This window comes from Colletotrichum tamarilloi (assembly GCF_030869305.1).
Source record: "Colletotrichum tamarilloi strain Tom-12 chromosome Unknown Scaffold_34.1, whole genome shotgun sequence".
Classification (NCBI taxonomy): domain Eukaryota; kingdom Fungi; phylum Ascomycota; class Sordariomycetes; order Glomerellales; family Glomerellaceae; genus Colletotrichum; species Colletotrichum tamarilloi.
Genome location: NW_026849417.1, coordinates 96,210 through 110,121, shown reverse-complemented (window position 1 = coordinate 110,121; position 13,912 = coordinate 96,210). Strand labels below are relative to the sequence as shown.

General features: G+C 50.5%; 2 protein-coding genes across 2 annotated transcripts; both read right to left on the bottom strand.

The window, feature by feature from the left end:
* Window positions 1–439: 439 nt before the first annotated feature.
* CTAM01_09042 (KR domain-containing protein) lies at window positions 440–8,109 on the bottom strand (the record flags this gene model as incomplete). Its single annotated transcript, XM_060525062.1, has 4 exons — window positions 440–1,883; window positions 1,941–2,641; window positions 2,705–8,014; window positions 8,074–8,109. 4 exons carry the CDS (start codon window positions 8,107–8,109, stop codon window positions 440–442), a joined length of 7,491 nt encoding a protein of 2,496 aa, XP_060380244.1.
* Window positions 8,110–9,790: 1,681 nt separating this feature from the next.
* Window positions 9,791–11,339, bottom strand: CTAM01_09041 (methyltransferase; the record flags this gene model as incomplete). The annotated part of the gene is made up of 5 exons (XM_060525061.1): window positions 9,791–9,992; window positions 10,056–10,301; window positions 10,363–10,564; window positions 10,644–11,141; window positions 11,270–11,339. The coding sequence occupies 5 exons, from the start codon at window positions 11,337–11,339 to the stop codon at window positions 9,791–9,793; spliced, it is 1,218 nt and encodes a 405-aa protein (XP_060380243.1).
* Between the last annotated feature and the right edge of the window lie 2,573 nt (window positions 11,340–13,912).

Below are 13,912 nucleotides of genomic sequence, written 5' to 3'. Positions count from 1 at the left end.
GGTCAAAAAGAACATCTCAGGAACTGCAAACCCGTTCATACTAAATGTACAGCCGCACTGCCGGAGCATGGTCCCGGGAAAGTCATTCTGTACATACACGAAGCGCGAAATTTCACGCCAGAAAATGGCTTCAGTTTTCCACATACAAGAATGATAGTCGAGACAGAGACTTTAAAGCAACTTAAAGCCTTTCGAGTTTGCACGTCGTATCCACGGATATCCTCGCTGTACTGCTGATGCTGCTCCCGAAGTTGGACGGCAGCGCAAAGCAGAGAGATGTCTGGAAAGGCAACAATCAGCGCCACTGTCATCGCCTGTCTCGTTAGATTGATCACAAAGATGATAAGGAAAACTCACAGCATTCTGATCAAGGGGCCGTGCATACCAGACTGTATACCTAAGTATAGTTTGTAGTCCCAACGCCTAAGGGCTGATACTATCAAGGCATCTTCAGCTTCAAGTATCCCTCAGTGTCATGTTTCTCGCCGGGCTCCTGGCGCTTATCTCCTGCTTCCCCCACAAGCTCTTTCAAACCCCTCACTGCTCTTTCTCCTAGGGCTAATAAGCTGCCCATGCCGAGCATCTCCAAAACACTAACTTCAAATCCAAATACCCCTTTCCACCACCCGCGCATTTCTACCGCCACCAAGCTATCGAGTCCAGCATCTTGAAGCGACATGCTCACGTCAATCTCTTCTTCGTTATCAACCGGCTTCAACAGTAAGTGGAACAACTGTACCGCAATCTGTCTTGCAATAAACTTCGAGGCTTCCAACGAAGCCAAGATGGATATGTCAGCAGTTGCAGATTTCAAGAATGCAGAGAGAGCACCTTGATCCGAAGAAGTGCTGACTGCAGCTTTCTGGCTATTCTCCAAGTTGAAGTAGTATCCCATTCGTTGATCTTCTTTCCATGGAACTCTGTTCGCCGTGTCACTCAAAGATGTGAGACTGCGATGGCCGATCACGACCTGAGCGTTGTTGACAAAGAATGACGCTCTTGGGTAATGAGCACTGGATTCGGGTTCGCTGAGAACCAATGCCAGGGCGTCCAGCAGTTGAGGGATCTTGATGCCGTAGATGCCTTGTCCCATCAGTCTCTCCATTATTATAGGGTTGTCAGCCAGATAGCCCGAGTCCATCATAGCACCAACGTCAATGACACCGGCCTTCAGGCCCAAACTCTGCCGGTATTGGACGAAAGCGTCAAGAAATGTGTTTGCTCCAGCATAATTGGCCTGTCCTCTCTGCCCATAAGTACCGGAAATGGAGCTGAAGAGCAAAAAGAAATCCACTTCCAGGCCTGCGTTGATACAGGCGTGATGGAGGTTCCACGTTCCCTTGACCTTTGGGTCTGCTGCTGCTGTCCACTCGTCATGGCTCATATTGGCAAAGCTTTGGTCCCGCAGAACCATCGACATGTTGATCACGCCGCGCAATGGGCGCAAATCCGCTTTGATGGCTCGATTGACATCCGCTAGCGAGCTAATGTCTCCTCGGATGGTGATGGCTGAGCAACCCTGGGCTTCGAGCTCGGCGACAAACCTTTGGTCCTCAGTTGTCTCTCCGCCCTTTCGGGACAAAAACACCAGATGCCTTGCACCATGCTCGATCATCCAGTTAGAGACTGAACGTCCAAGACCGCCCAATCCGCCAACAAGGAGGTAGCTCGAGTCGCGATCAAATGAGGGCTGGCCGCTTGAAGCAGGCCCGACCGCTTGAGTCTTCTTCATTGACTCCATCGTGACCACAATTTTGCCGATGTGCTGGCCCTTTTGCATGTACCTGAAGCACTCTTCCACCATGTCGGCGCCGAAAACCTTTGTTGGCTTGATCGGGCCAATGTGCCCCTGCTCATAGTACTCGACGATTCCTCTCAACAATCTATGTAGTGATCTGTTAGTAAAGTCAATGCATCCCACGAACTACAGGCATTCATACCTGTTTCCTTCTTTGGGCTTGATTTCGATCAGATGTCCAAGATCAACCCCGTGATAACTCCGGTTAAGCTCGAAAACATTTAGTGCGAGCTTGCCATTCCCGATGAAGTCACGTTTCCCAATCTCGATCATCTTACCGAATTCCGCAACGCAGTTCCATGAGGCATGTAATAGCTCTCCGCTGAGAGAGTTGAGCACAATATCCACACCCCGACCGCCAGTCAAGTCCTTGATACCCACAAGGAAAGAATCGTTCCGAGAATTGAGGATTCGGTCTCTGGGAATTCCATATGTCGACTCAAGGTATTGCACCTTTTCATCACTCCCGACGGTGCAGTAGATTTCTGCACCCACCATCTTGCAGATCTGGATTGCCGCAAGGCCGACACCTCCACAAGCAGAGTGAATCAAGATAGAATCTCCCTCAGTGAGACGACCAATGTCAAGTAGGCCATGAATAACAGTCGAAAATACGCATGGCATGGTAGCAGCATCTTGGAATGCCAACGAGTCTGGAATCTTGACGCATAACTTCTCCGAGATTGTGATGCCAGTGGAGAAGCAGCCGCCGCCAAAGACAAAGACTTTGTCGCCGGAGACAAGAGTCGTAACGTCGGGTCCAGTCTCGCGGACTATTCCAGCGGCTTCTAAACCGAGACTGCTCATGGTTGAGTCGACGATGCCCATGGCTATGAGGACGTCCTACAAACTGTCAGTAATCCATTCCATGTAGTATTACTTTAAGCGTAAGAATATCATGCTTACCTTGAAGTTCATGCCGACGGCTTTGGCTTCAATAAGCACATGATCACCCCCCAATGGCTGTTTTGCCTTTGGTAACCAGTCAAGCGTGTTTAGACGACCATATCTACCGATGCGTAGATCATGAATCAAGTCGACAGGATCTGAACGACACGCTTGCAGTTCATCCTTGATATTGATGGGATATAATCTGGGAATGTGTACGGTCCCGTCCAATATGCTGTACTCGTACTCCGACGAGCTTCGTGTCCCATAGCGAGCTCTCTGGAACTTGTCTATAACCTGCGAGATAGCGCTGAGCGAAGACGGGTTGATCTTTTCGACCTCACAAGTTGCAAAGTCTAAGCTCAGTTCATTCCTAATAGATCGTGCAGCGCCGATAGTCTGCCCCCATCGTGGGTCGAAGCACTTGAGTTGAGAAGAGCCGGTAAGCCAAAGGATTCTAGCCTGTTGATTCGAAGCCTGTGTGACTAGTCCACGGAACTTATTGAATGCCTCCGGGCTGATACCATCGAAGAATGGCGTCTCAAGATCAAGCACTGAGATGAAGTCGCGTGGTTCAGATGGAAGACCCTCCGAGATGTCGTGTAGAGTCACACTCGGCGAGCCTTTTCCCGTCAGAACGTCTCGCAGGGTTTTTCCGAAGCCCAAAGAAGTTAAGTCATGCAATATCGTGACACCTCTGAGAGTAGTGGAGGCTGGCATAGGCCTGGCTATCATGAAAGCAAGCAAGTTGTTCGGACGGTCGGAGTCATAGGCAACGTCCTCGAGGCCATCGAACCCAGCATTCCTGAGTTCTACTTCCCAACGCTCCGGCGAAACATGTGGCTGGTCTGGTCTCTGGTCCTTAACTCCAAGCCACCAGCCTGGAAGAACACCCATGACGAAATTGAGCGGTAAGGCATCGTATGACAACTCTTCCATGTATAGCCTCCCTTGGGGCTGCAGAAGTTTGCGGACGTTGACTAGAGTTTCCCTCAGACTTGGAGTAGCATGAAGAACGTTGGCCGCAACCACCAAGTCATAAGTCCCAGGCTCAATTCCTTGCTCGGTTGGGTCTTTGGATATGTCAAGCACCTTGAAAGACATGTTCGAAGAGGAGCTAAATCTTTCTTTCGCAGCCGAGAAGAACCCGGCAGAAATGTCGGTATATGTGTATTCGGAATACAGTGGTGCGCCTGTCGGTCCTCTCAGCCAGTCAAGAACTTTGCTTGTAGTTCCACCCGTCCCAGCGCCAACTTCTAAGATTCTGAGATTCGGCTTTGAGTGGCCAAGTGCTCGGAAGAATGGCTCCCTGTTTGTGATGTTCAAGGAGTCGTAAACAGAGGTCAAAATATTGTTCGGCAACAAAACCTCGAGAGGCTCAGTTTCGCCTCTGAAAATCGGACCAATGTGTTCCAGAACGACACGCATAGCAACATCGAGAGGACCAAAAAGACCCAAATCAATGCCATTACTGTATACATCTCGAACATCTGGTAGTACTGGTTGCTGTTGCATCCAAGCGTGGAATCTTGATAGATGCGGCTGCACACTCACCACACCCTCTAATCGTCTCAAGGCCTCCTTGATATAAGACAGCGTGAGATCTCGGGTAAGGCTGAAGGTTTTCTGTTGAGAATGAGGCTCGATCAGGTCCGAGATCTTGAGGGAATTGATATCTGCCTGCCAGAAAATCCTTGCTCCTGCATGAGGATCGATATCTTCTTCCGCTACGTCGTTTTCAAGCGGACTTAGTTTTACTCCCTTGAGTGAGAGGGCCATTCCTTCTTCAGAATCAAGGCCAAATCCCCTTCCTAAAAGCAATCCTCGTGGGGTCTGAGTTGCCTCGACCTCCATCCGTACCTCAGAATCACAATCGTAAAGATCAAGGGCTTCGATGAATGTCGGGACGTTCATGATGTTGAGTTTATGGCCAATGCCCTTCATTGCAGCAACGCTGAATAATTGGAGAAAGAAGTCTACTTTCGTTGGGTGAATTGCGTAGTGGGAGTCGTTTTGAATGGTATGTGTTGCTGTACCAGCAGACACATTCTCTGTCGGAGAGCAAGTGACGTCCGACAAGCCTTGAAAGTAAGGGCCGTAGTTGGCGCCGACATTGCGAAGAGCTTGGTACCATCTGCCAGAATTGACATCGCGCGGAAGGTCCCGAAGAGGTCTCTTCAAGGCTTCAGCCTTGTCTTCAAGAGCTTTGACTTGCCCGCTGCAATGCTTCATCCAAGTGGAGCCATTGAAGGAGGTAACTGTGAAATCCCACCAAGGACTATCGAGGCTGTCTGTAAGCTTCTCTTTCCGGAGACTCGTAATGACTTCCGTTGCTTTGTTCGCACTCAAGACCATTGCCATGTCAATGACAATGTTGCGCATGGAGTAGCCGGCGAAGCTTTCCGTGCTGAGTTGCCTTGCAGCTTCCCCAGCCATACCAATGTAGCCTGCACATGGAAAGATGACGTTGCCCTTGATGTTGTGGTCGGAAATCCATGGTACATGGTCCAAGGACAACATGTTGCGAAACACCGGCTCATTGAGGCTGCTTTCCGGGACCCTTATGCCGAGAATCTCGTGTTTTGGAAACCGTCGGTACCGCCACTCATCGGAAATGCGACTTGAAAAGAGCAACGAGTGATCATGATGCCATGGATATGAGGGCATGTCTGCTACCACATTGGCAGTTTGTTCGGGATTGGTGAGAAGGTTGAAGTCAATTTCCATGCCGAGTTGCCAGAGTTGTCCAAGAGCTGCCAAGAAAGACTCTGTCGCGTTCTTTGCCCTCACGAGACAGGATGCGTAGGATAAGTTCATGGAGGATTGCGCAAGAATCTGCCGTAAAGGACCGGCCAAGGCGGAGTGTGGCCCAACTTCGAGAAACACTAGGTGATTGCTACTATGAGTCTTGTGAGCTTCAATCAACTCAGTTACAGCTGCGTTGAAAAGCACCGGAGATTCAAAGTTTGACCTCCAGTAGTGCGCATCAGCCACCCAACCCGTAGGCAGTAGACTGCCCGTCACTGAAGAGAACATTGCAGGAGAAGATGTGGCCGTAGACTTTGAGGCGTCAATATGAGGAGATGTCAAAGTGAGGTATCGATCTCCCACTTCCTGCATATGGTGAGAATGGTATGCGGTATCGACCTTGAGTAGACGAGCGAGGGCCTCGGGCTTTGCCGCCCGAATCTGTGTGAGAACTGCCTCAACGAGATGAGTATCGCCAGAAATTGTGACACTTGAAGGCGAGTTCTCGCAAGCGATCCCGACGCCTGGTCGCAGGAACGGAGTTACATCAATTCGACCCATCCCTACTGCAGCCATGGCACCCGACTTGGTGACTTCTGATGAGACGACTCCGCGGTAGTATGCCGCTGCAATCGCCTCGTTCGATGTCAGCTTTCCGCAAGCATAAGCAGCAGCCATCTCTCCAGAAGAGTGGCCGATGACAGCAAACGGTTTAATGCTCGCTGTGGCTCGGAGGGTATCTACTAGGGCAATCTGTACAGCAGTGCAAAGCGGCTGAGAGATACAGGCTTCGTGCAGACGACTCGACTCCTTTGGCTTGTGAAGCTCATCCATCAAAGTCCATGACGGCCCATCCGGAAGCAGACTCAAGACTTTGTCCATATGCCGAATCGATTGTGCGAATACTCGGTTGCTCAACATTAGCTCTAGCGCCATGCCTGGCCACTGAGCTCCTTGGCCAGTGAATACAAGAGCGAGATCCGCAGGTGTGTTGGGTGACTTCGCAAATGTCGACGTACTGAGCTCGGCCCCGTTTTCCATGATTGAAAATGCTCGGTGCGGTAGGTGACTGCGGCGGGTGGCGAGGGTGTAGGCTATATCGTTGAGAGAATCCGGATGTTCGGCGATATACTTTTGATTATTGACAACTTGTCGTCTCAATGAATCGGCCGTGTTGGCAGAGTATGTCATGAACTGTGCCTGGTCCCAAATGCTTGACATTGAGTTTGGAACAGATGGGCGTCCAAAGCGACCAAGAAAGCTCGCCGCAGACTCGATCACGACGTGTGCATTGGCACCTCCGATTCCAAAAGAGTTGACAGATACTCGCTCAATTCTGTCTTCAGGCCAGGGTATTGGTTCAACTGGAACCTTGAGATTCTTCTCCTCGAACGGAATCTTCGGATTAGGATGGTCAAACTTGATATTAGGGGGAATAGTCCTGTGCTCTAAGGCCATGATGGACTTGATGAGCGATGTGATGCCGGAAGCGCCCTCTGAGTGACCAATGTTGGGCTTACAAGAACCGATGTGAACTCCAGAGTCACCAAACACCTTTGCAATGGCTCTCGTTTCGATGGGATCGCCCGCGGGAGTACCGGTGCCATGACACTCCACGAATCCTGTCAGGGCAATATCCGATGCACTAATCGCTGCCATGATATAGGCACGACGGATCATCGCTTCGTGACTTTCGAAACTCGGGATTGTCAAGCTCGGTGTTTTGCCGTCTGCGTTGGATGATGTTCCCCGAATAACGGCACGAATCGGATTGGCGTCTCGAATGGCATCGCTCAGTCGTTTGACATAGACAACATTGACAGCTTCTCCTCGGGCATAGCCGTCGGCAGCCGCATCAAAAGTCCGGCATGAGCCGTTCGGCGAGAGAACTCCTTGCTCAGACATGCTAACGTATAGCCCAGGTGCCAAGATGAGATTGGATCCTGCAACGATTGCGGCATTGCACTGACCGTGCTGGATAGACATGCAGGCCTCGTGAAGCCCAATGAGGGCGGAGGAACAGCCGGTTCTGATGGTCATACTTGGTCCCTTGAGGTCGTACTCATAGGAAAGCCGATTAGACAGCATGAAGTCTCCGTAGCCGGTAATCTTGTACTGGCCAACAACTTCGCTATCCTTGGTCAAAGTCTCGAGCCAGTCTTCACCAAAGGACCCAACGAAAGTCCCAATCGTCTTGCCGCGATAATTAACTTCACCGGCACTTTCCAGGCACTCTCTAGTCAGCTCGAGGAGTAGCCTTTGCTGAGGATCAGCTCTCTCAACCTCGTTTTTGGGCATTCGGAAAAACGTAGTATCAAGCGCCCCAAGATCGACGGAGTCATCTAGGAAGTATCCATGCTGGGTCTTGATGTGACCAGGTTTTCCGGTATCAGAGTAGTAGCTGGATGCATTGAACCTGGATTTAGGAATCTGGCATCGGGCATCTTTCTTATTCACTAGGAATTGCCAGAACTCTTCAGGAGTTGCGATGCCACCAGGTAGTCTCAACGCCATGCCGCAAATCGCAATGGGCTCCATAGCAGTTGGCGGAGCATCCGCTGACCCCAATTGCCCATTTGGCTGCAAGAAAATCGCGTATTAGAGATGATTTTTCAGATTCATTACGGGGAGAGACCTACAGGCGTTTCTGCAATTGATTCCATGAATGGCGCCATGGCATAATCATCAACGACTGCCCAGAGTTGTGGCTATGTCTTGTTTCGCAACCAAACGTGTGAATTGGGTAACGAAAGTTAGATCTGATGAACCTATCTGATGAAGATGAGCACTTTAGGCGGGCAAGGACAAGCTTTAGTAACTTCTCATCCTGACTGTCATACCAGCAAAAGTAAGTAGTGACATACTTTTGCCATTATAGGCAATTGTTGGCTTGGCGTCAGCAATCTTGGTCAAAGGCGATCTTGGCAAGGTTGTTTGATTCCTAAACGTAGATAATACTGTCTGAAAGAGGCAAAAATGTGGATGAATACGCGTCTGGACTCAAGTCATTCTGATGTGCAGTAGATCGTGGGTCGACTATCGAAAGCCGCATATCCGCCTCGGGTGAAATAATGGCGCTGATACGTCCAAAGTCCACAAACATCCGACGTCAGACTTTCGGACGTAGGGCTGGGCCGTGAAATATTGGACGAAAGATCCAACGTCAGCAAAGGCTCCTCCCGACCAACCTGCACCAAAGTTCCTATTTTCCGCCCCTTACTGGTACCAAGACTGTTTGCTTATCATGCCGAGCCGTCGTAGATGCAATCTGAGTAATGATAATGTCTTTCATTTCTGTGAAGTGGAGCGGCGGGGCAAGATTCGAGAGAATTAGGTTCTTAGGGTATCTTATATCGCATTTTGATATCAGTGATGCCAAATCACTGGCATCTTTTACATCTCTGAAGTCGATATGGACTGTGTCGCAATAGACTCTGGAAAACTCAGTGACTAATCAGAGAGAGCCTGGGGTACCTGCAGAGTAATGAATTCAAGCTATCCGTAAGGGACTTTGGTCGATAAGAACATGCTGGTTATTGTTGAAGGATTCAGATGGCAAACTATCGACAAGCACCTGTTCAATCACAGCTAATGCCTCCAGACCCCGTGTTCCCTTTCCGGCAAACGTTAGTTCCGCACCGCCGCAAAACCCCGGCAGTGTCCGGCTTGAGAGTGCGACTTTTGTTACTTTTGTGGCGGTGCCAGTTCCAACATCTAAGCTGGCTGGATTTTGCGCCGGTAGAAATCTTCAGATCCTGAATGTGGGCGTTCTGCTCCGTTTTGGGCATGCCGCATACCTAAATACCGACTGGAGGGGTTAGGGGCATGAAAAGGAACATCTCGGCAAAAGACACTCCGTCTTCGGACCTAGAACATATGAGGTACAAAGTCAGCTCGATGCTAGTCCCTGAGCCTTAGATCAAATGGGGGCCATGCGCACCTGATCAGGAAGCATGTGGCATGATAAATATCCCTAGCTGGCATTCCCAACGGCTCGCCTGCAGCCAAAGCCCTCTAAACGAATGAAAATCGCCAAGTAATGACGTGGCTTGATTGCCTCGAATCAGTGCAGCCGTATCCTTGATGATGATGTGTTGGCAGCCCCGATGTCCCAGAAACGTAAAGACCAGAGCGCTGAAGCACTCGTCAATATGGAAATGCATCCCCATCATGACGATTAGTCGAGTTTCAGGATTTAAAAGTATTCACCGAAACACTCCCGTCAAGAAGGAGGATACGTGCAATCAAACAGGTTTTTATGAGCCCGACTTTGCGTTCCGTCGCTATCCCTCTCCAACCCAGTCGCCGTGCTAGCCGATGTCTTTTCCTTCGTTCTGCGACCCCCCAGTGCCTTGTTCACAAAGGCTTTTGTCCACTCCAGAAATGCATCATACCGTAAGCATGTACATTAGGGTCTCTCATGGCATTCCGACATTCGGCGAAGAGAACTTCCATCTCGATCTTACTCCATCCCAACATCTGAAAGTGGATTGCACCTACTACTGGGAAGAATTCTTCGCAGGCGGTACGGTAATACATGCCAATTAGTCGCATAATTCTGAGAAAAGGAGATTGTTAGTGCGTCACGAATCATATGTTTGGACTTTCTGACGGCACCTACTTATCCCTGGGCCATGTGCCATACGGTAACTTCACTGTGTGATGTTGGATGTTGACGAATCCGGCCTGCTCCAAATACTGCCGTCCAAACACAGCGGCATGAGAATTTGTTCCAAACTTCGCGAATGCTTCTACGAGATGGTTCGTGAAGCGGACAAGGGGCCAGTCAGAAGGCATCGTGCCATCGTCACAGTGAACTTGGCCGTCAACATCCTGAAGTTCGACCCAGCCGCCGGGCTTCATGTGCCTACACGGTATGATCAATTCGAAGTACGGGAGAGGTGGAGATTTGAAGTCAAAGAACATACTCGAATGCATTTCGTAGCAGGCCAACGGGTGACTTGAGAACGGGCACCATGTTTCGTAGGTGGACAAAGTCAAAATTTGTGCCGTTCAACCAAGTATCCTCAACATCATCTACTAAGAACTTGACATTCGGTGGTACCCAAACGGGCTGGATAGGGCTCAAGTCAAGGCCATGGATCTCCGCGCTTGGGAACAAATCGCCCACTATTTCTTCGGTTAGCTGTTCTAAATCCTTTCCGCGTGTTCTGGTTTCTCAGAGAGAGATTCGGATATTTTTACTCACTCTCAATTGCCCAGATACCAGTTCCCGTGCCGAGATCGATAATTTTCTGTGGGTTATCCCCGATAGGCGCAAAATAAAGCTTCCCATCCGTGGCTTCCAGCATCATCGCATGCAACATGTCCTCACGGTTCTGCTCCGTCTCGTCGTTGGGGATCGGGTACCGTCCGTGCCGGAACTTATGGTAACGCCGGCCGTGCTGGAAGCTATGCTCATAGACGCTAGAGTTCAGGGAGGTTGAGTCAGTCCTTTGACTCCTGTCGTCGGCTATTGACGATCCGTCAAAGACGCTGGGAGTAAATTCATCATCATCGTCGGTGCCGCCGGCCTCGAGGGGATGTTCGGCGGAGGGCCCGGCGAAGCTTTGTACAGGAGGGCCGGAAATGCTTGATTGGGCTGGAACTGGATCGGTTGATGTCGTCGTTGTATCGGAGACTGTCGTCGTCGTCGTCTGCTCCGTGCTTGAACCGCCAGCCCCGGGTGCGGCAGATGCTGACGCTGCTGTCTCTTGTTACTACCATCCTTCTGATAAGACGCGATCCGACGCGACAATTGTGATATCATTTGTTGTTTCGAGGTTTTAACTTCTATAGGGCCATCCCCGAAATTGAAAAGTCAATTCAGCTCACCATCATCGTCGCGTCGCGAGCCCTCAGAAGGGCCCCTGCTAGGGCTTCCGGGATTGCTTGATGTGCCCATCGTAACAGCACGGCTAGGACCTTCTTGAGTGTATGCACTCAAGCTACCGCCGTACTCGGGCCTTTTGAGCTTAGTCCGCGTGAAATTCGAAGCCTCGCCAAGTTCTGTGAAACTGTTTGGAATGAGGGTGAGTGGGAGAATGACAATGTTTTGGTTGACACTTTGCGTCGTAATCTCTAGCGGCCCTGGCTCCGAAGTTCAAGCTACCCTAGCCTGGATGACCCATGAATCGGACCACCCGTCAGTCAACCTAGTGAACGGGAAGTCTGTCCGAGTCAAGAGTGTGGAGGCGGGGTTGCTGAAAAAGTGCGTCCGGGTGCGCTCAGAGGTCTAGGCTTCTCATTCGTGCAGGGGATTAAGGTTTGGAGGATGGAATGCGTTTGTCTTACAGAGTACTCTTCCTCCTATCCTCTGTATGCTGGTTTCAAGGGACCTGACGAGATCGTGAGACATCTGGACTGGCGTAGATAACAGGAGGAGGCCGGCCAAGAAGCAGGCGCGGCAGGTTTAGATAGCTCGCGAGGAAAATTATCCGGAAGGGGTCCATGGCTTATGAGCGACTGTCACGAAGGCCCCAGAAATTTGTCGGCCTGAGACACAACGCATACCGAACGCTCAGAGCATCTCGAAGAAGATTACGAACGCTAGCAAGGGCAAGTGATGTCCTCCATGTTCCTGGCTTTCATTGACACCGATGAGGACATCGATCAAGGCTATACAATAGTGCGGACAAGCACCGTCGGGATAGGGACACGGGAAAGGTACATTCCTCTTCTGCGGTTTCTCCTGCGATTTCTTCTGGACGGCGACGGACCGCTACAGCGCTTGCGCTACGATCGTAATTGTGGCACCGTCCACCTGCCAGACTGAGATTGAGAGAGGGGAATCAAGTCATTCTTGCCGTCGCCTCTGCCATTGATGACTGCAGCATTACCCTGGAGCCTGTAGGAATTGCTCCCTTGAACACCAGTCACTGTTCGCCTGTGAGACGTGCCTTGTACGGAGTACCTTAGTGCTGTTGGGACAACTGGTGGCGTTTATTGGGTCTCGTTAGGGCAGTTCAAGCCGGTATCATCCATTCCCAGGTGCCCGGTTATCAGGTTGATGACTCGAGTCGAGTACTGTTCTAGCCCTGCTGGGCCACTTCTTCCCACGCGCTGGACGGCCAATCCTCCGTGTCCCAGTTTACTGTCGATTCTTGACCGCTGAGTTACAGGTTCCCAGGTATGAACCTCAGCCTTGAGAAAACACGTCCGTTTTCGACTGAATCTCCATCGCTCGTCCCTGTCAATCGTATTCCATTACTGAGACTCTTGCGTCCCAGTTCCCTGCGGTCATCGAATGGTTGTTCCCCTCTATACATTCATGTTTAGTGGACCAAACCGTCTCAGAATACAAGCAACGTCATTATCGGATTGATCGACTGCGTCCTAACTTCCGAATCCCCATGAGAGCCAAGGACCATTCATGTGCTTTATCTCCTCAAATACTCAAAACCATCGACCTGCATTGCATCCGAGGTGCGTATCTACCCACAATCTTTCGCTGTACCTATAGCTGGCAGGGCTGATATGTGATGAGTCGCACGGCGCCCAACTGCATCTCGCTCTACCGGGAAGTGGTAGCGGAGCTGATCGCAAAAAGCAACGGATGTTCAGGCCTCTATGCAGTCTCAGCCCACACTGACCCCGATCTCCGGCGGTCGGCAATGAGATTTCCGAACCCTTTGCGCTTATCATGCTGTGTGACTCTCGGCATGCGAATCCACTGATGAATTAGTATTTAAGATTGAGAAAAAGGAACTCCATGACAAGTACATCCTTTGATCATGACTCTGACGGTCAAAGTCGATAGATATTAGTCGAAAATGACTTGTAGCTTGCCACGTTACTCAGACCTCGCAGCGTGCAGCGGGGAAGCATCGATTAGCTGCCGGCCGGCCTGCTGCCTCGAAAGGAGCTTTCTCCGACCCTAATGCGTCCGTTGCATTCCCACCTCTGCACTAGGCCCGGATACCATTTTCGAACTCTCGTGTACTTGAATTGACAGAAATACCCCAGCTCGCAGCCGGTTCAGGTGCCCACCTCGAGAGCACTTTAGTTCGATGTGGGAGCTCGATTGACACGAACCCTGGATTCAGACCCCTAGCCACAAGGATTGCTCCAGGTTCGGCGGCTCTCCAAACTTGAGCATCAGTTCGGTCTTCGAAGCCAATCGAGATATTGAAGATCTATGGAATGCTTCGAGTCAGGGCTGGTCGCCGACTTAAAGCTCTCTCATTTCACAGTGTTCTGTCGAAAGCGAATTGGTGATTTACTCGATTCCTACCTCATCCCTGATTATGTTCGTTTGAGATTGTCATAAGGTAAGCAGTGGAAAGACCGATTTTGATGACACGTGATGTGCTGCCTCATCCAAGGCCTGTAAGACGGAGGAATAGAGGCCGCCTGAAATCCGGTGATGGCACAGTTGTGTATTGTCGAAATGAAGAAGTTGCCCACAAGTTTCAACAAGGGTGCCCTCCTAAATCTATCGAATTTTTTTTTTCTCCACCCAACAATTGAGCAGTGCAA